Below are 22,330 nucleotides of genomic sequence, written 5' to 3'. Positions count from 1 at the left end.
AGGTGATGGGGGGGGGGAGAATGAATGGAAGAGGGGGGGGGATGTGGGGTGAGCCCCCCCTCATTCCCAGCCCACAAAGATGATGGGGGGGGGGATGACTGTAGGTGGGGGGGGGGGGGATGTAATGTGACCCCCCCCCCCAATTCCCAGCCCACAAAGGAGATGAATGGAGGTTTGGGGGGGGTGGGATGTGGGGTGACCCCCCCTCATTCCCAGCCCACAAAGGTGATGGGGGGGGGGATGAATGGAGATGGGGGGGGGCTTTGGGGTGACCCCTCCTTAATTCCCAGCCTACAAAGGAGATGGAGGGGTTTAATGGAAGTCTTGGGGGGGGGATGTGGGGTGACCCCCCCTTAATTCCCAGCCCACAAAGGTGATGGGGGGGGGGATGAATGAAGGTGGGGGGGGATTGGGGTGATCCCCCCCCCCATTCCCAGCCCACAAAGGTGATGGAGGTTTGGGGGGGGGAATGTGGGGTGACCCCCCCCCCCTCATTCCCAGCCCACAAAGGTGATGGGGGGGTTTAATGGAGGTGTTGGGGGGGGTTATGTAGGGTGACCCCCCCTCATTCCCAGCTCATAAAGGTGATGGGGGGGGGATGAATGGAGGTGGGGGGGGGGGATGTGGGGTGACCCCCAATTAATTCCCAGCCCACAAAGGTGATGGGGGGGGGATGAATGGAGGTTGGGGGGGGGGTGGTTTGGGGTGACCCCCCCCCAGTTCATTCCCATCCCACAAAGGTGATGGGGGGGATATGAATGGAGGCGGGAGGGGTATGTGGGGTGACCCCCCCCCCATTCCCATCCCACTCACCGGCTGGGAGGGGCCTCGTCCCTGTTGGTGCCGCGGTGGGGGGGGGTTGGTCGGGGGGTGGGAGCTGTGCTGCATTTCTCAGGGTCCTCGGGGGGTTTCGATGGGGAGGGGGGGGGAGGATCGACCCCGGGGGGCTTCCGGACCATGGACCTGGGGGATAGAGATAAAGGGGGGGGGGGATATAGAGGGGGTCAATGGGATGGGGGGGCTGTCCTGCAATAGACCTGGACAACATGCATCACCCTGCATTGCTGCATGCAATGGGACCCCATGCAATATCATGCAGGGCTGCTTAAAGCACCATCCCATGCACCAGGATCCTGCAGGGCTGCTCCAAGCATTGCAGCATGCACTGGAACCTCAAGAATCACCCTGCAGGGCTGCTCAGAGCATTGCTACATGCACCACCCCATGCAATATCATGCAGGGCTGCTCTCAGCATTGCTACATGCACTGGGACCCCATGCAACAGCATGCAGGGATGCTTCCAGCACCACCCCATGCACCAGGATCCTGCACAGGTGCTTTGAGCAATGCAACATGCACCAGGATCCTGCAGGGCTGCTCCGACAATTGCTACATGCATTGGGGTCCCATGCAATAGCATGCAGGGCTGCTTAAAGCACCACCCCATGCACCAGGATCCCATGCAGGGCTGCTTTGAGCAATGCAACATGCACTGGGACCCCATGCAATATCATGCAGGGCTGCTTAAAGCACCATCCCATGCACCAGGATCCTGCAGGGCTGCTCCAAGCAATGCAACATGCATTGGGGTCCCATGCAATAACATGCAGGGATACTCAAAGCACCACCCCATGCACCAGGATCCCATGCACTGTGCTGCAGGGCTGCTCAGAGCATTGCTACATGCACCAGGATCCCATGCAATATCATGCAGGGATGCTTCCAGCACCACCCCATGCAATAGGATCCTGCACAGGTGCTTTGAGTAATGCAACATGCACCAGGACCCCATGCACCAGGATCCTGCAGGGCTGCTCCAAGCAATGCAACATGCACTGGGACTCTATACAATATCATGCAGGGCTGCTTAAAGCACCACCCCATGCACCAGGATCCCATGCAGGGATGCTTTGAGCAATGCAACATGCACCAGGACCCCATGCATCAGGATCCTGCAGGGCTGCTCTCAACATTGCTACATGCATTGGTGACCCACGCAATATCATGCAGGGCTGCTCAAAGCACCACCCCATGCACCAGGATCCTGCACAGGTGCTTTGAGTAATGCAACATGCATCAGGATCCTGCAGGGCTGCTCAGAGCATTGCTACATGCACTGGGGTCCCATGCAATATCATGCAGGGATATTCAAAGCACCACCCCATGCACCAGGATCCCATGCAGGGATGCTTTGAGCAATGCAACATGCACCAGGATCCTGCAGGGCTGCTCTCAACATTGCTACATGCATTGGGGTCCCATTCAATATCATGCAGGGCTGCTCAAAGCACCACCCCATGCACCAGGATCCTGCAGGGCTGCTCCGAGCATTGCAACATGCACCGGGACCCCATGCAGGGCTGCTTTGAGCAATGCAACATGCACCGGGACCTCATGCACTGTGCTGCAGGGCTGCTCAGAGCACTGCTACATGCACCAGGATCCCATGCAATATCATGCAGGGCTGCTTAAAGCACCACCCCATGCACCAGGATCCTGCACAGGTGCTTTGAGCAATGCAACATGCACCAGGATCCTGCAGGGCTGCTCCAAGCAATGCAACATGCACTGGGACTCTATACAATATCATGCAGGGCTGCTCAAAGCACCACCCCATGCACCAGGATCCTGCACAGGTGCTTTGAGCAATGCAACATGCACCGGGACCTCATGCACTGTGCTGCAGGGCTGCTCAGAGCATTGCTACATGCATTGGGATCCCATGCAATATCATGCAAGGATGCTTCCAGCACCGCCCCATGCAACAGGATCCTGCACAGGTGCTTTGAGCAATGCAACATGCACCAGGACCCCATGCACCAGGATCCTGCAGGGCTGCTCAGAGCATTGCTATATGCACTAGAACCCCATGCAATATCATGCAAGGATGCTTAAAGCACCACCCCATGCAACAGGATCCTGCAGGGCTTCTCCAAGCGTTGCTACATTGGGGTCCCATGCAATAGCATGCAGGGCTGCTTAAAGCAACACCCCATGCACCAGGATCCTGCACAGGTGCTTTGAGCAATGCAACATGCACCAGGATCCTGCAGGGCTGCTCAGAGCAATGCAACATGCACCAAAACCCAATGCACCGCCCAGCAGTGCTGCATGGCCCAACATAGCAACAAGAGATGCAGCCCCCACCCCCCCACCCCCAATTCCCCCCACTCACTTTGCACACTCCTGCGTTGCTCTGCTGCTCAGCGCTGCTCTCACTTTGCCACCAGCTGCCTCGTCCTTATCGACACTGATCCACTCTGCAACGGGATGCAATGGGATGCAATGGGATGGGATGGGATTGCAATGGGATGGGATTGCAATGGGATGCAATGGGATGCAATGGGATGGGATTGCAATGGGATGCAATGGGATTGCAATGGGATGGGATTGCAATGGGATGCAATGGGATTGCAATGGGATGCAATGGGATGGAATGGGATTGCAATGGGATGCAATGGGATGGAATGGGATTGCAATGGGATGCAATGGGATTGCAATGGGATGGGATTGCAATGGGATGGGATGGGATTGCAATGGGATGCAATGGGATGGAATGGGATTGCAATGGGATGCAATGGGATGGGATTGCAATGGGATGGGATGGGATTGCAATGGGACGGGAAGGGATTGCAATGGGACGGGATGGGATTGCAATGGGATGCAATGGGATTGCAATAGGATGGGATTGCAACGGGATGGGATTGCAACAGGATGGAATGGGATTGCAATGGGATGGGATGGGATTGCAATGGGATGGGATGGGATTGCAATGGAATTGGAATGGGATTGCAATAGGATGGGATGGGATTGCAACGGGATGGGATGGGATTGCAATGGGATTGCAATGGGATGGGATTGCAATGGGATGGGATTGCAATGGGATGGGATGGGATGCAATGGGATTGCAATGGGATGGGATTGCAATGGGATGGGATGGGATGGGATGCAATGGGATGGGATGGGATGGGATTGCAATGGGATGCAGTGGGATGGGATTGCAATGGGATGGGATGGGATTTCAGTGGGATGGGATGGGATTGCAATGGGATGCAATGGGATTGCAATGGGACGGGAAGGGATTGCAATGGGATGGGACGGGATTGCAATGGGATGGGAAGGGATTGCAATGGGATGGGATGGGATTGCAATGGGATGGGAAGGGATTGCAATGGGATGCAATGGGATGGGATTGCAATGGGATGCAATGGGATGCAATAGGATGGGATTGCAACGGGATGGGATTGCAACAGGATGGGATGGGATTGCAATGGGATGGGATGGGATTGCAATGGAATTGGAATGGGATTGCAATAGGATGGGATGGGATTGCAATGGGATGGGATGGGATTGCAACGGGATGGGATGGGATTGCAATGGGATTGCAATGGGATGGGATTGCAATGGGATGGGATGCAATGGGATGGGATGGGATTGCGACGGGATGGGATTGCAATGGGATGGCAATGGGATGGGATGGGATGGGATGGGATGGGATGGGATGGGATTGGGGGGGGGGCTCAGCGATGGCACATAGTAGTGGTGGGGGCACAGAGACGCCCCATCCCCCCTGTCTCACCATAGAGCCTCTCGCGGGTGCCCAGTCGCTCTGCAGGGACTCGCACCTTCATGGAGCCGCGGATGTTGCCCGTCTCCTCGCCGCGATGCGACAGGTACGTGAGGAACTGCTGCGCCGTGCTGCCGATCATGGACTTCAGCGCGATCACACACTCCCCTATGGGGCAAAAAGGAGGGTTTAAAGGGGGGGGCACTGTCAGGACCCCAACACAACCCCACCTGACCCCAACCCATATCCCAATCTGTGCCCAACCCATCCCTAACCTGCCCCCAACCCATCCCCACCTCATAGCCAACCTGTACCCAACCTGTCCCCCACCTGACCCCAATCTTTCCCCAACCCATATCCCAATCTATACCCAACCCATCCCCAACCTGCCCCAAACATGCCCCTAATCCATCCCCACCCCACAGTCAATCTGCCCCCAACCTGTACCCAACCTGACCCCAGCCAGTATCCCAATCTGTACCCAACCCATCTCCATCCCATCCCCACCCCATAGCCAACCCATCCCCACCCCATAGCCAATCTGCCCACAACCTGACCCCAACCCATATCCCAATCTATACCCACACCATCCCCAACCTGCCCCCAACCCATCCCCAACCCGTATCCAACCTGTTCCCAATCTATTCTCATCCTACCCCCACCCTGTCCTCAACCTGCCCCCAACCCATCCCCACCCCATAGCCAACCTGCCCCCAGTCCATCCTCAACCTGCCCCTAATCTGTCCCCAACCCATCCCCAACCCCTCCCCACCCCATAGCCAAACTGTACCCAACCTGTACCCCATCTGTCCCCAACCCACCCCCAACCCAACCCCACCTGACCCCAACCCATCCCTAACCTGCTCCCAATCCATTCTCATCCTACCCCCACCCAGTCCTCAACCTGTCCCCAATGGGTCCCCATCCCATCCCCACCCCACAGCCAACCCATCCCCAACCTGTCCCCACCCCATAGCCAACCTATACCCAACCAGTCCCCACCCCACAGCCAACCTGCCCCCAACCTGTACCCCATCTGCCCCACAACCCGCCCCCAACTCACTCCAAACCTGCCCCCAACCCATCCCCAACCTGTATCCAACCTGTCCCCAATCCATTCTCATCCTGCCCCCACCCTGTCCTCAACCTGCCCCCAACCCATCCCCAACCTGTCCTACCCCATAGCCAACCTGTCCCCAACCCATCCCCACCACCCCATAGCCAACCTGTACCCAGCCTGTTCCATCTGTCCCCTAACCTGTCTCCAACCCATCCCCAATCTCTCTCCTGTCCCTACCCTGTACCCAACCAGTCCCCACCCCATAACCAACCCCACCTGACCCCAACCTGTCCCCAACCCAAACCTACCTGACCCCAACCCATATCCCAATCCATTCTCATCCTACCCCCACCCTGTCCTCAACCTGCCCCCAACCCATCCCCACCCCATAGCCAACCCATCCCCACCCCATAGCCAATCTGCCCCCAACCTGTACCCCATCTGCCCCACAACCTGCCCCCATCCCATAGCCAACCCATCCCCAACCCGTCCCCAATCCATTCTCATCCTACCCCCACCCTGTCCTCAACCTGTCCCCAATGGGTCCCCATCCCATCCCCACCCCACAGCCAACCCGTACCCAACCAGTCCCCACCCCATAGCCAACCTGTACCCAACCCATCCCCACCCCATAGCCAACCTGCCCCCATCTGTCCCCACCCCATAGCCAACCCATCCCCACCCCATAGCCAACCTGTACCCAACCCATCCCCACCCCATAGCCAATCTGCCCCCAGCCCATCCCCACCCCACAGCCAACCTGCCCCCAACCTGTACCCCATCTGTCCCACAACCTGCCCCCAACCCACTCCAAACCTGCCCCCCAACCTGTCCCCAACCCATCCCCACCCCATAGCCAACCTGCCCCCCAACCCATCCCCAACCCATCCCCACCCCATAGCCATCCTGCCCCCCAACCCATCCCCACCCCATAGCCATCCTGCCCCCCAACCCGTCCCCAACCCATCCCCACCCCACAGCCAACCTGCCCCCAACCTGTCCCCTATCTGCCCCCCAACCTGTCCCCCCCCCACCCCCCATCTCTCTCCTGTCCACCCCAGTCCTTATAGGGCCCGCAGCCATAAGGCCGCACCGTAGGACTCGTATCCATCCAGGGACTTGACGGTGAGCAGCAGGTGCTGGTCCTGCAGGTATTCGATGTCAGACAGGATGGGCTTCAGCTGGGGGGGGGGAGCAGTGTGAGGGGTGTGGGGGTATGGCCCCATAGCCCACCCCATAGCCCACCCCATAGGGCCTCACCCATCCCATAGCCCACCCCATAGGGCCTCACCCACCCCATATCCCCCCCCATATCCCACCCCATAGGGCCTCACCCACCCCATATCCCACCCCATAGGGCTCACCCATCCCATATCCCACCCCATAGGGCCTCATCCACCCCATATCCCCCCCATATCCCACCCCATAGGGCCTCACCCACCCCATATCACCCCCATATCCCACCCCATAGGGCCTCACCCACCCCATATCCAACCCCATATCCCACCCCATAGGGCCTCACCCACCCCTTATCCCACCCCATAGGGCTCACCCACCCTACAGCCCACCCCATAGGGCCTCACCCACCCCATAGGGCCTCACTCACCCCATAGCCCACCCCATAGGGCCTCACCCACTCCATATCCCACCCCATAGGGCCTCACCCACTCCCTATCCCACCCCATATCCCACCCCATTGAGCCTCACCCACCCCATATCCCACTCCATAGGGCCTCACCCACCCCACAGCCCACCCCATAGGGCCTCACCCACCCCATAGAGCCTCACTCACCCCATAGCCCACCCCATAGGGCTTCACCCACCCCATAGCCCACCCCATAGGGCCTCACCCACCCCATATCCCACCCCATAGGGCTCACCCATCCCATATCCCACCCCATAGGGCTCACCCATCCCATATCCCACCCCATATCCCACCCCATATCCCACCCCATAGGGCCTCACCTACCCCATATCCAACCCCATAGCCCACCCCATAGAGCCTCACCCACCCCATATCCCACTCCATGGAGCCTCACACACCCTATATCCCACCCCATAGGGCCTCACCCACCCCATATCCCACCCCAGATCCTACCCCATATCTCACCCCATAGGGCCTCACCCACCCCATATCTCACCCCATAGGGCCTCACCCATCCTATATCCAACCCCATAGGGCTCACCCACCCCATATCCCACCCCATAGGGCTCACCCACCCCATATCCCACCCCCCCCATATCCCACCCCATATCTCAACCACCCCATATCCCACCCATAGAGCCTCACCCACCCCATATCCCACCCCATAGAGCCTCACCCACCCCATATCCCACCCCATATCCCACCCCATAGGGCCTCACCCACCCCCATATCCCACCCCATAGAGCCTCACCCACCCCATATCACACCCATAGAGCCTCACCCACCCCATATCCCACCCCATAGGGCCTCACCCACCCCATATCTCACCCCATAGAGCCTCACCCACCCCAGATCCCACCCCATATCCCACCCCATAGAGCCTCACCCACCCCATATCCTACCCCATATCCCACCCCATAGGCCTCACCCACCCCATATTCCCCCCCATATCCCCCCCATAGCTCCTCACCGTGGGCAGCTGCCGTGACGACCACTGCACCTTAAGGAAGTTGATGTTGTCGCTGCTCTGCGTGTCGTTCTCGCTGCTCTTCTTGTATTCTGCCCCACGGCACAACGCGGTGACCCCACATCCAACACCCCCCCACACCTCACAGCCCCCTTTACCCCTATAGACCCCCCCCCGCCCCATAAGTCCCTCACCCTCCAGGCAGGTGGAATAGAACTCGATGAAGAACTTGGTGCGACTGGCCGTCTTCACGATGGCCTCGATGCTCTCAAACTCAATGTAAGCCTGGTCCGACGACTTGGACAGCCCTGAATCGGGAGGGGGGCACTGGGGTGGGCCCCCTTGTCCCCCATACACCCCATTGTCCCCATATCCATCCCCGCCTTGTCCCCCATCCATCCCCATTGTCCCCCATCCATCCCCTCTTGTCCCCATATCCACCCCCCTTATCCCCTATATCCCCCCCCTTGTCCTCTCATCCCCCTTGTCCCCACATCCCCCTTGTCCCCCATCCACCCCCTTATCCCCTCATCCCCTTTGTCCCCACACCCCCCTTGTCCCCCATATACACCCCATTGCCCCACATCCCCCTTGTCCCCACACACCCCTTGTCCCCCATATCCCCCCCTTGTCCCCCATACACCCCCATGTCCCCATCCGCCCCCCTAGTCCCCAAACCCCCTTGTCCCCCATCCACCCCCTTGTCCCCATATCCCCCCGCCTTTTCCCCACATCCCCCTTGCCCCGACATCCCCCTTGTCCCCATATCCCCCCCTTGTCCCCATATCCCCCATGTCCCCACGCCCCCCTGTCCCCTATATCCCCCTTGTCCCCCATACACCCCCCTTGTCCCCACACCCCCCCTTGTCCCCATATCCCCCATGTCCCCACACCCCCCCTGTCCTCCATATCCCCCTTGTCCCCCATACACCCCCCTTGTCCCCACACCCCCCCTTGTCCCCCATACACCCCCTTGTCCCCATATCCCCCATGTCCCCACGCCCCCCCTGTCCCCTATATCCCCCTTGTCCCCCATACACACCCCTTGTCCCCACACCCCCCTTATCCCCATTTCCACCCCCCTTGTCCTCCATCCACCCCATTGTCCCCCATACATCCCCCTTGTCCCCACACCCCCTTGTCCCCCATACACCCCCCTTGTCCCCATATCCACCTCCCTTGTCCCCCATATCCCCCCTTGTCCCCCCCACACCCCCCTTGTCCCCATATCCCCCTTGTCCCCATATCCCCCCCCTTGTCCCCCATCCATCCCTATTGTCCCCCATACATCCCCCTTGTCCCCACACCCCCCATGTCCCCAATACACCCCCTTTGTCCCCCATCCACCTCCATTGTCCCCATCCATTCCCCTTGTCCCGACATCCCCCTTGTCCCCATATCCCCCCCTTGTCCCCATATCCCCCATGTCCCCACGCCCCCCCTGTCCCCTATATCCCCCTTGTCCCCATATCCCCCCTTGTCCCTCATCCACCCTTGTTCCCATATCCACCCCCCTTGTCCCCACACATCCCTTGTCCCCACAACCCCCATGTCCCCATATCCCCCATGTCCCCACATCCCCCCCTTGTCCCCCATACAACCCCCTTGTCCCCACGCCCCCCCTGTCCCCCATATCCCCCTTGTCCCCCATCCACCCCCTTGTCCCCACATCCCCCATGTCCCCACACCCCCCTTGTCCCCTCATCCCCCTTGTCCCCCATATCCCCCCCTTGTCCCCATATTCCCCATGTCCCCATATCCCCCCCCTTGTCCCCCACACCCCCCCTGTCCCCACACCCCCCCTGTCCCCACACCCCCCCTGTCCCCCATACACCCCCCCTGTCCCCACACCCCCCATGTCCCCATATCCCCGTAGCTCAGCTCTGTACCTTTCTTGGACACGAACTGGGACGTGACTCCGACCTCGTATGATCCAAACACGGGTGAGTGGTCGCTGGTTGTGATGTCGTCGGTGCAGCCTGAGGCACGTGGGGGGGCTCAGTCCACAACCCACCCCCAACCCACCCCAAACCCACCCCAACCCACCCCAAACCTGCCCCAAACCCACCCCCAACCCACCCCAAACCCGCCCCAGACCCACCCCCAACCCACCCCAAACCTGCCCCAAACCCACCCCAAACCCACCCCCAACCCGCCCCCAACCCGCCCCCAACCCACCCCAAACCTACCCCAAACCCACCCCAAACCTGCCCCAAACCCACCCCCAACCCACCCCAAACCCACCCCCAACCCGCCCCCAACCTGCCCCCAACCCACCCCAAACCCACCCCAAACCCACCCCAAACCCACCCCAAACCTGCCCCAAACCCGCCCCCAACCCACCCCAAACCCGCCCCAAACCTGCCTCCAACCCACCCCAAACCTGCCCCAAACCCAACCCAAACCCGCCCCAAACCTGCCCCCATTCTGCTCCCAACCCACCCTAAACCTGTCCCCATCCCACCCACAACCTGCCCCCAACCCATTCCCTGTCCCCAATCCATCCCAAACCTGCCCCAAACCTGCCCCCATCCCACCCCCAACCTGTACCCAGCATGTCCTCAATCCATCCCCAACTTGTCCCCATCCCATCCCCAACCTGCCCCCAACCGACCCTAAACCTGTCCCCAACCCATCCCCATCCCATCCCCATCCTGCCCCATAACCCGTCCCCATCCCATCCCCAACCCACCCTAAACCTGTCTCCAATCCATCCCCATCCCATCCCCATCCTGTCCCACAACCTGCCCCCATCCCATCCCCAACTCATCCCCAATGAGTCCCCATCCCATCCCCTACCTCTACCCAACTCACATCCAACCCATCCCCTGTCCCCAAACCATCCCAAACCCATCCCCAACCCACCCCAAACCTGACCCCATCCCATCCCCAACCCGTACCCAACTCACATCCAACCCATCCCCTGTCCCCAAACCATCCCCAGCCTACCCCCATCTGTATCAAACCTGCTCCCAATCCATTCTCATCCTACCCCCAACCTGCCCCCCAGCCTGTTCCCATCCCATCCATCCCATCCCATAATATCCCATCCCATAATATCCCATCCCATCCCATAATATCCCATCCCATCCATCCCATCCCATCCCATAATATCTCATCCCATCCATCCCATCCCATCCCATAATATCCCATAATATCCCATCCCATAATATCCCATCCCATCCATCCCATCCCATAATATCCCATCCCATAATATCCCATCCCATCCCATAATATCCCATCCCATCCATCCCATCCCATAATATCCCACCCCATCCCATCCCATAATATCCCATCCCATCCATCCCATCCCATCCCATAATATCCCATCCCATCCATCCCATCCCATCCCATCCCATCCCATAATATCCCATCCCATAATATCCCATCCCATCCATCCCATCCCATCCCATCCATCCCATCCCATCCCATCCCATAATATCCCATCCCATCCATCCCATCCCATCCATCCCATCCCATAATATCCCATCCATCCCATCCCATCCCATCCATCCCATCCCATAATATCCCATCCATCCCATCCCATCCCATCCATCCCATCCCATAATATCCCATCCCATCCCATCCCATCCCATCCATCCCATCCCATAATATCCCATCCATCCCATCCCATCCCATCCATCCCATCCCATAATATCCCATCCCATCCCATCCCATCCCATCCATCCCATCCCATAATATCCCATCCCATCCATCCCATCCCATCCATCCCATCCCATAATATCCCATCCCATCCCATCCCATCCCATCCCATCCCATCCCATCCCATCCATCCCATCCCATAATATCCCATCCCATCCCATAATATCCCATCCCATAATATTCCCATCCCATCCATCCCATCCCATAATATCCCATCCCATCCATCCCATCCCATAATATCCCATCCCATCCCATCCCATCCCATAATATCCCATCCCATCCCCATCCCATTCCCAACCCGCACCCAACTCACATCCAACCCATCCTGTCCCCAAACCATCCCAAACCCATTCCCATCCTGTCCCACAACCTGCCCCATCCCATCCCCACCCCATATCCAACCTGCTCCCAATCCATTCTCATCCTACGCCCAACCCATCCCCACCCCATCCCCACCCCATAGCCACCCCATAGCCACCCCATAGCCAACCTGCCCCCAACCTGTCCCCCATCAGCCCCACAACCTGCCCCCAACCAACTCCAAACCTGCCCCCCAACCTATCCCCAACCCATAGCCAACCTGTACCCAACCTGTCCCCACCCCATAGCCCCCCCATGGCTGCCCCATAACCCCCATAGCTGCCCCATAACCCCCCATGGCTGCCCCATAACCCCCCATAGCTGCCCCATAACCCCCATGGCTGCCCCATAACCCCCCCATAGCTGCCCCATAACCCCCCATGGCTGCCCTATAACCCCCCATAGCTGCCCCATAACCCCCCCATGGCTGCCCCATAACCCCCATGGCTGCCCCATAACCCCCCATGGCTGCCCCATAACCCCCATGGCTGCCCCATAACCCCCCCATAGCTGCCCCATAACCCCCCATGGCTGCCCTATAACCCCCCCATAGCTGCCCCATAACCCCCCATGGCTGCCCCATAACCCCCCCATGGCTGCCCCATAACCCCCATGGCTGCCCCATAACCCCCCATGGCTGCCCTATAACCACCCCATGGCTGCCCTATAACCACCCCATGGCTGCCCCATAACCCCCATAGCTGCCCTATAACCCCCCATGGCTGCCCCATAACCCCCATAGCTGCCCTATAACCCCCCATGGCTGCCCCATAACCCCCCATGGCTGCCCCATAACCCCCATAGCTGCCCCATAACACCCCCATGGCTGCCCCATAACCCCCATAGCTGCCCCATAACCCCCATGGCTGCCCCATAACCCCCATAGCTGCCCCATAACCCCCATAGCTGCCCCATAACCCCCATGGCTGCCCCATAACCCCCCATGGCTGCCCCATAACCCCCATAGCTGCCCTATAACCACCCCATGGCTGCCCTATAACCCCCCATGGCTGCCCTATAACCACCCCATAGCTGCCCTATAACCCCCCCATGGCTGCCCCATAACCCCCCATGGCTGCCCTATAACCCCCCCATAGCTGCCCTATAACCCCCCTATAGCTGCCCCATAACCCCCCCATGGCTGCCCCATAACCCCCATGGCTGCCCCATAACCCCCCATGGCTGCCCCATAACCCCCATGGCTGCCCCATAACACCCCCATGGCTGCCCTATAACCACCCCATAGCTGCCCTATAACCCCCCATGGCTGCCCCATAACCCCCCATGGCTGCCCCATAATCACCCCATGGCTGCCCCATAACCCCCCATGGCTGCCCTATAACCACCCCATGGCTGCCCTATAACCCCCCATGGCTGCCCCATAACCACCCCATAGCTGCCCCATAACCCCCCATGGCTGCCCCATAACCCCCCCATGGCTGCCCCATAACCCCCCCATGGCTGCCCCATAACCCCCATGGCTGCCCCATAAGCCCCCCATGGCTGCCCTATAACCCCCCCTGGCTGCCCCATAACCCCCATGGCTGCCCCATAACCACCCCATGGCTGCCCCATAACCCCCCATGGCTGCCCCATAACCCCCATGGCTGCCCCATAACCACCCCATGGCTGCCCTATAACCCCCATGGCTGCCCTATAACCCCCCCCATAACTGCCCCATAACCCCCCATAGCTGCCCCATAACCCCCATGGCTGCCCTATAACCCCCATGGCTGCCCCATAACCACCCCATATCACCCCATACCATAAGCATTGCAGTTAACGTGGGTTTCGGGGTACGACTTCCATAGGATGCGGTCACACCAGGACGGGACGTTGGTACGGACCTACAACGGGATTATGGGGTTAATGGGGTTATGGGGTTATGGCATGGATGGGGTTAAGGGATGAGGTTAATGGGGTGATGGGGTTATGGCATGGATGGGGTTAAGGGATGAGGTTAATGGGGTTAATGGGGTTATGGGATGGATGGGGTTATGGGATGGGATTATGGGATGGATGGGGTTATGGGATGGGTTATGGGATGGGGTTATGGGATGGATGGGGTTACGGGATGGATGAGGTTATGGGATGGATGAGGTTATGGGATGGATGGGGTTATGGGGTTATGGGATGGATGGGGTTAATGGGGTTATGGGATGGGGTTATGGGATGGATGGGGTTAATGGGGTTATGGGATGGGTTATGGGATGGGTTATGGAATGGAGTTATGGGATGGGGTTATGGGATGGATGGGGTAAATAGGGTTATGGGATGGATGGGGTAAATAGGGTTATGGGATGGGGTTAATGGGGTTATGGGATGGGTTATGGGATGGATGAGGTTAATGGGGTTAATGGGGTTATGGGATGGGGTTATGGGATTATGGGATGGATGGGGTTATGGGGTTATGGGATGGGGTTATGGGGTTATGGGATGGGGTAAATAGGGTTATGGGATGGGATTAATGGGGTTATGGGATGGATGGGGTTATGGGATGGGGTTAAGGGATGGGGTTATGGGATGGGGTAATGGGATGGATGGGGTTATGGGATGGGGTTATGGGATGGATGGGGTTATGGGATGGGGTTATGGGATGGATGGGGTTATGGGATGGATGGGGTTATGGGATGGATGGGGTTAATGGGTTTAATGGGGTTATGGGATGGATGGGGTTATGGAATGGGATTATGGGGTTATGGTATGGGGTTATGGGATGGGTTATGGGATGGGGTTATGGGGTTATGTGGTTAATGGTGTTATGTGGTTAATGGGGTTATGTGGTTAATGGGGTTATGGGATGGATGGGGTTAATGGGGTTATAGGATGGATGTGGTAAATGTGGTTAATGGGGTTATGGGGTTGAAGCCCCCCCATCCCGTACCCCTGTTGGTTTCTGCTTGTGCCACACGTACGTGTCCCGTGACCCACGTTCATAGCGGTACGTGGGGGGGAACGTGATCTCCTCCTCCCCTGCAATAGGGAATAATGGGGGGGGGTTAAAGCAATAAGGGTCAGCACCCACAGCCCCCCCCATTTCAATGCCCCCCCCCATTTCCATGACCCCCCCATTTCCATGACCCCCCGTCTCAATGCCCCCCCATTTCATTGCCCCCCCCAGCCCTGAGCCCCCCCATTTCAATGCCCCAACCCCATTTTAATGCCCCCCCATTTCAATGCCCCTCCATTATTCCATGCCCCCCCCAATTTCAATACCCCCCCCATTATTTAATGCAGCCCCCCCATTTCAATGCAGCCCCCCCCCATTCCAATGCCCCCCCCATTTTAATGCTCCCCCGTTTTAATGCCCCCCCATCTCAATGCTCCCCCCCATCACTTAATGCCCCCCCCAGCCCTGAGCCCCCCCCACTTCAATGTCCCCCCCCATTATTTAATGCCCCCCCCATTTCAATGCCCCCCATTATTTATTGCCCCCCCCATTATTCCATTACCCCCCCCATTTCCATGCAGCCCACCCCATCTCAAGGCCCCCCCCCAACTGAAGCCTCCCTCCAGCCCTGAGCACCCCCCATTTTAATGCCCCCCCCATTTTAATGCCCCCCCTATTATTCCACGCCCCCCCCATTTCCATGTGCCCCCCCATCTCAAGGCCCCCCCCCCCACTTGAAGCCCCCCCGGCCCTGAGCCCCCCCATTTCAATGCCCCCCCATTATTCCATGGCCCCCTATTTCAATACCCCATTTTAATGCCCCCCATTATTTAATGCCCCCCCATTTAGTCCCCCCCCATTATTTATTGCCCCCATCATTTCAATGCCCCCCCCATTATTCCATGCCCCCCATTTCGTTGCCTCCCCCCATTATTCAATGCTCCCCCCATTATTTAATGCCCCCCCCATTTCAATGCCCCCCCCATTTCAATGCCCCCCCCGTTTCAATGCCCCCACATTATACCATCCCCCCCCATTATTCAATCCCCCCCCCATTATTTCAATGCCCATCCCCCCATTATTCCATCCCCCCCCCACTTCAATGCCTCCCCCCATTATTTAATGCCCCTCTCCATTTTAATGCCCCCCCATTTAGTGCCCCATTATTTATTGCCCCATTACTCCATGCCCCCCATCTCAATGCCCCATTATTCCATGCCCCCCCATTTCAATACCCCCCTATTTTAATGCCCCCCCCTTATTTAATGCCTCCCCCATTTCAATGCAGCCCCCCCCATTCTATTGCCCCCCCCCATTTTAATGCCCCCCCATTATTCCATGCCCCTCCCTATTCAATACCCCCCCATTATTTATTGCCCCCCCCATTTCAATGCTCTCCCATTATTTATTCCCCCCCCCTTTTTAATGCCCCCCTCATTATTTAATGCCCCCCCATTATTCCATGCCCCCCCATTATTTAATGCCCCCCCCATTTCAGTGCCCCCCCCATTTAGTGCTCCCCCATTTTAATGCCCCCTCTTTATTCCATTACCCCTCCCCATTTCAATCCCCCCCCCATTATTCCATGCCCCCCCCATTTCAATGCCCCCCCCATTATTCCATGCCCCCCCCATTTCAATGCCCCCCCCATTATTCCATGCCCCCCCCACTCAATACCCCTCCATTTCAATGCCCCCCCCATTCAATGCCCCCCCCATTTAATGCCCCCCCCACATTATACCATCCCCCCCCATTATTCAATCCCTCCCCCATTATTTAATGCCCCCCCCATTATTCCATACCCCCCCCATTAATTGCCCCCCCCCATTTTAATGCCCCCCCATTAATGCCCCCCTCCCATTTTAATGCCCCCCCCATTATTCCACGCCCCCCCCATTTCCATGCAGCCCCCCCATCTCAAGGCCCCCCCCATTTGAAGGCCTCCCCCAGCCCTGAGCCCCCCCCCACTATTTCAATGCCCCCCCATTATTCCATGCCCCCCCCATTCAACACCCCATTTTAATGCCCCCCCATTATTCCATGCCCCCCCATTATTCCATGCCCCCCCCATTATTCCATGCCCCCCCCATTTCAATGCCCCCCCCCATTATTCCATGCCCCCCCCATTATTCCATGCCCCCCCCATTTAATGCCCCCCCCATTATTTAATGCCCCCCCCCATTATTTATTGCCCCCCCCTTATACCGAATCTGAGGAACACTTTGTGCTTCTCCCTCTCCAGGTTCAGCTGATCCACTTTGAGCAGCGGCTCCAGCTCCTTGCGGCTGATGTAGTTCAGGATCTCCTGGGGGGGGGGGGCACATATAGGGTGACACCCCCCTTTAAGTGAAGCCTCCCCCCTTTAAATGGAGGCCCCCCCACAAATAGAGCCCCCCCTTAAAATGGACCCCCACTTTAAATGGGGCCCCCCCTTTAAATGGACCCCCCTCTTAAATCGAGGCCCCCCCCTTAAATGGAGCCCCCCCTTAAATGGAGCTCCCCCTTTAAATGCAGCCCCCCCTCTTTAAATGCAGCCACCCCTTTAAATGAAGCCCCCCCCATTAAATAGAGCCCCCCCCGTTTAACTGGACCCCCCTCTAATTGCAGCCCCCCACTTTAAATGGAGCCCCCCCCCTTTAAATGAGCCCCCCCCCCTTAAATGGAGCCTCTCCATTTAAATGGAGCCCCCCCTTAAATGGAGGCCCCCCCCCCTTTAAATGGAGCCCCCCCACTTTAAATAGACCCCCCCCTTTAAATGGAGGCCCCCCTAATGGAGCCCCACCCCGTTAAATGGAGCCCCCCCCCATTAAATAGAGCCACCCCCCCTTTAAGTGGACCCCCCCTTAAATGGAGCCCCCCCCTTAAATGCATCCCCCCCCCCCTTTAAATGAAGCCCCCCCCCTTTAAATAGAGCCTCCCCTTTAAATGCAGCCCCCACCTTTATATGGACCCCCCCCTTTAATTGGAGCCCCCTCCCATTAAATCCAGCCCCCCACTTTAAATGAAGGCCCCCCCCCAAATGGAGCCCCCCCTTTTAAATGGAGCCCCCCTCTTAAATCGGGACCCCCCCCCCTTTAAATACAGCCCCTCCTTTAAATAGAGCCCCCCCCTCCCTTTAAATGGAGCCCTCCCCTTTAAATGCAGCCCCCCCCTTAAATTGACCCCCCCTTTAAATGGAGCCCCCCCCCAAATGCAGCCCCCCCCTTAAATTGACCCCCCCTTTAAATGGAGCCCCCCCCCCCAAATGGAGCCCCCCCCTTTAAATAGACCCCTCCCCTTTAAATGGAGCCCCCCCCCTAATTTCAGACCCCCCCCCATTAAATGGAGCCCTCCTGTTTAAATAGGGCCCTCCCCCCAATAGACCCCCCCCCCCTTTAAGGGGAGCCCCCAACTTTAAATAGAGCCCCCCTTTTAAATGCAGCCCCCCCCCTTTAAATGCAGCCCCCCCTTTTAAATGGACCCCCCCACTTTAAATGGAGCCCCCCCTTTAAGTGGAGCCCCCTACTTTAAATGTAGCCCCCCCCCCTTTAAATGGACCCCCCCTTAAATCGAGCCCCCCCCCCCTAAATGGAGACCCCCCACTTTAAATACAGCCCCCCCCTTGAAATGGACCCCCCCCTTTAATTGGAGCCCCCCCCTTTAAATGCATCCCCCCCCCTTTAAATGAAGGCCCCCCCCCAAATGGAGCCCCCCCCTTTAGGTGGAGCCCCCCTTGAAATGGGACCCCCCCCTTTAAATGCAGCCCCCCCCAGTAGAGCCCCCCCCGTTTAAATACAGCTCCCTCCTTTAAATAGACCCCCCCCCTTTCAATGGAGCCCCCCCCCCCTAATTTCAGCCCCCCCCCCATTAAATGGAGCCCCCCCTTTAAATCAAGCCCCCCCCCCATTAAATGGAGCCCCCTCCCATTAAATGGAGACCCCCACTTTAAATGGAGCCCCCCCTTTAAATGCAGCCCCCCACTTTAAATGGAGACCCCCCCCATTAAATAGAGCCCCCCCCCTTTAACTGGACCCCCCTCTAATTGCAGCCCCCCACTTTAAATGGAGCCCCCCCCCTTTAAATGAGCCCCCCCCTTTAATTGAAGCCCCCCCCTTTAAATGCAGCCCCCCCTTAAATGGAGCCCCCCCACTTTAAATAGACCCCCCCCCCTTTAAATGGAGCCCCCCCCAATGGAGCCCCACCCCCTTAAATGGAGCCCCCCCCATTAAATAGAGCCACCCCCCCTTTAAGTGGACCCCCCCCTTAAATGGAGCCCCCCGTTTAAATGCATCCCCCCCCGCCCTTAAATGGAGACCCCCCCCTCTTTAAATGCAGCCCCCCATTTAAATGGAGCCCCCCCTTTAAATGGAGCCCCTCCTTTAAATGCAGCCCCCCCACTTTAAATAGATCCCCCCTTTAAATGAAGCCCCCCCCCAAATGGACCCCCCCCTTTAAATGGAGCCCCCCCCTTAAATCGGGACCCCCCCCATTAAATACAGCCCCTCCTTTAAATAGAGCCCACCCCCCCTTTAAATGACCCCCCCTTAAAATGGAGCCCCCCCCTTTAAATAGACACCCCCCCTTCAAATGGAGCCTCCTCCCCTTATAAATAAAGCCCCCCCCCCTTTAATTGGAGCCCCCCCTTTAAATGAGCCCCCCCCCTTTAAATGCAGCCCCCCCCTTTAAATGGAGCCCCCCCCATTAAATAAAGGCCCCCCTTTAACTGGACCCCCCCCCCTCTTTAAGTAGACCCCCCCCTTAAATGGAGCCCCCCTTAAAGGAGCCCCCTACTTTAAATGGAGCCCCCCCCCTTAAATCGAGCCCCCCTTAAATCGAGCCCCCCCCCCCTAAATGGAGCCCCCTCCTTTAAGTGGAGCCCCCCCGTTTAAATAGAGCCCACCCCCCCTTTAAATGCATCCCCCCCCCTTTAAATGAAGCCCTCCCCATTAAATAGAGCCCCCCCCTTTAAGTGGAGCCCCCCCTTAAAACGGACCCCCCCTTAAATCAAGCCCCCCCCCCCATTAAATGGAGACCCCTCCCATTAAATGGAGACCCCCCCTTTAAATGCAGCCCCCCCCCCAGTAGAGCTCCCCCCTTTTAAATACAGTCCCCTCCTTTAAATAGACCCCCCCCCCCTTTAAATGGAGCCCCCCCATTAAATGGAGCCCCCCCTTTTAATAAGCCTCCCCCCCTTCAATGGACCCCCCCTAATTGCAGCCCCCCCCCTTTAAATGGAGCCCCCCCCTTCAATGGACCCCCCCTAATTGCAGCCCCCCCCTTTAAATGGAGCCCCCCCCTTCAATGCACCCCCCTAATTGCAGCCCCCCCCCTTTAAATGCAGCCCCCCCCCCTTCAATGGACCCCCCCTTAATTGCAGCCCCCCCCCCTTTAAATGGAGCCCCCCCCCCTTCAATGGACCCCCCCTAATTGCAGCCCCCCCCCTTTAAATGGAGCCCCCCCCTTCAATGGACCCCCCCTAATTGCAGCCCCCCCTTTAAATGGAGCCCCCCCCCTCTTCAATGGACCCCCCCTAATTGCAGCCCCCCCCTTTAAATGGAGCCCCCCCCTTCAATGGATCCCCCCTAATTGCAGCCCCCCCCCTTTAAATGCAGCCCCCCCCCCTTCAATGGACCCCCCCCTAATTGCAGCCCTCCCCCCCTTAAATGGAGCCCCCCCCCCCTTCAATGGACCCCCCCCATAATGCAGCCCCCCCCCTTTAAATGGAGCCCCCCCCCCTTCAATGGACCCCCCCTAATTGCAGCCCCCCCCCCTTTAAATGGAGCCCCCCCCTTCAATGGACCCCCCCCTAATTGCAGCCCCCCCCCTTTAAATGGAGCCCCCCCCCTTCAATGGACCCCCCCCTAATTGCAGCCCCCCCCCTTTAAATGGAGCCCCCCCCCTTTCAATGGACCCCCCCCAATTGCAGCTCCCCCCCCTTTAAATGGAGCCCCCCCCCTTCAATGCACCCCCCTAATTGCAGCCCCCCCCCCTTTAAATGGAGCCCCCCCCTTCAATGGACCCCCCCCTAATTGCAGCCCCCCCCCTTTAAATGGAGCCCCCCCCCTTCAATGGACCCCCCCTAATTGCAGCCCCCCCCCTTTAAATGCAGCCCCCCCCCTTCAATGGACCCCCCCTAATTGCAGCCCCCCCCCTTTAAATGGAGCCCCCCCCCTTCAATGGACCCCCCCTAATTGCAGCCCCCCCCCCTTTAAATGGAGCCCCCCCCCTTCAATGGACCCCCCCTAATTGCAGCCGCCCCCCTTTAAATGGAGCCCCCCCCTTAAATCGGTACCCCCCCCTTTAAATGCAGCCCCTCCTTTAAATGAAGCCCCCCCCCTTTAAATGACCCCCCCCTTTAAATGCAGCCCCCCCCCTTTTAATAAGCCCCCCCCCCTTCAATGGACCCCCCCCAATTGCAGCCCCCCCCCTTTAAATGCAGCCCCCCCCTTCAATGGACCCCCCCCAATTGCAGCCCCCCCCCTTTAAATGCAGCCCCCCCCCCTTCAATGGACCCCCCCTAATTGCAGCCCCCCCCTTTAAATGGAGCCCCCCCCCCTTCAATGGACCCCCCCTAATTGCAGCCCCCCCCCCTTTAAATGGAGCCCCCCCCCCCTTTAAATGGAGCCCCCCCCCCTTCAATGCACCCCCCTAATTGCAGCCCCCCCCCTTTAAATGCAGCCCCCCCCCCTTCAATGGACCCCCCTAATTGCAGCCCCCCCCCTTTAAATGGAGCCCCCCCCCCTTCAATGCACCCCCCCCCATTTAATAGCCCCCCCCCGTTACCTGCACGTCCATGTCGAGCCGGTAGTTGAGGTCCCCGAACCAGAAGAGGTGAGTGAAGCGCAGCGAGATGTCGAAGGCCCCGAGCTGCTTGTCGCCAAGGGACAGCAGGCGCAGGATGTCACACACGTTCTGGTTACGTCTGTGCAATCAATGGGGCAATGGGGCACAATGACACACTGACAGACCCACATACAGACCCACTGCCCCACATACAGACACACATACACATACAGACCCACAGCGACCCCTGCCTCACATACAGCCCCACATATACACATACAGACCCACATATACACATACAGACCCACATATACACATACAGACCCACAGCAACCCTGCCCCACATACAGACCCACATAAAACCCACATACAGACCCACATACAGCCCCACTGCCCCACATACAGCCCCATACCCC

At 58.5% G+C, this 22,330-nt stretch overlaps 1 protein-coding gene across 1 annotated transcript in view; it reads right to left on the bottom strand.

The window, feature by feature from the left end:
- Window positions 1-22,330, bottom strand: part of INPPL1 (inositol polyphosphate phosphatase like 1) — a 57,877-nt gene that overhangs the window by 6,458 nt on the left and 29,089 nt on the right. Inside the window, 11 exon segments of the mRNA XM_085536582.1 lie at window positions 814-963; window positions 3,176-3,260; window positions 4,580-4,735; window positions 6,721-6,808; window positions 8,243-8,331; window positions 8,434-8,547; window positions 10,129-10,218; window positions 14,028-14,109; window positions 15,147-15,235; window positions 17,358-17,457; window positions 21,915-22,053. Of these exon segments, the coding sequence (XP_085392708.1) occupies window positions 814-963; window positions 3,176-3,260; window positions 4,580-4,735; window positions 6,721-6,808; window positions 8,243-8,331; window positions 8,434-8,547; window positions 10,129-10,218; window positions 14,028-14,109; window positions 15,147-15,235; window positions 17,358-17,457; window positions 21,915-22,053 (1,182 nt within the window).

Source organism: Coturnix japonica, chromosome 1 (assembly GCF_054131305.1).
Source record: "Coturnix japonica strain WE chromosome 1, WE-NBRP24, whole genome shotgun sequence".
NCBI lineage: Eukaryota > Metazoa > Chordata > Aves > Galliformes > Phasianidae > Coturnix > Coturnix japonica.
Note: the sequence above shows the minus strand (reverse complement) of the source record. Positions and strands in the feature narration are given on the sequence as shown.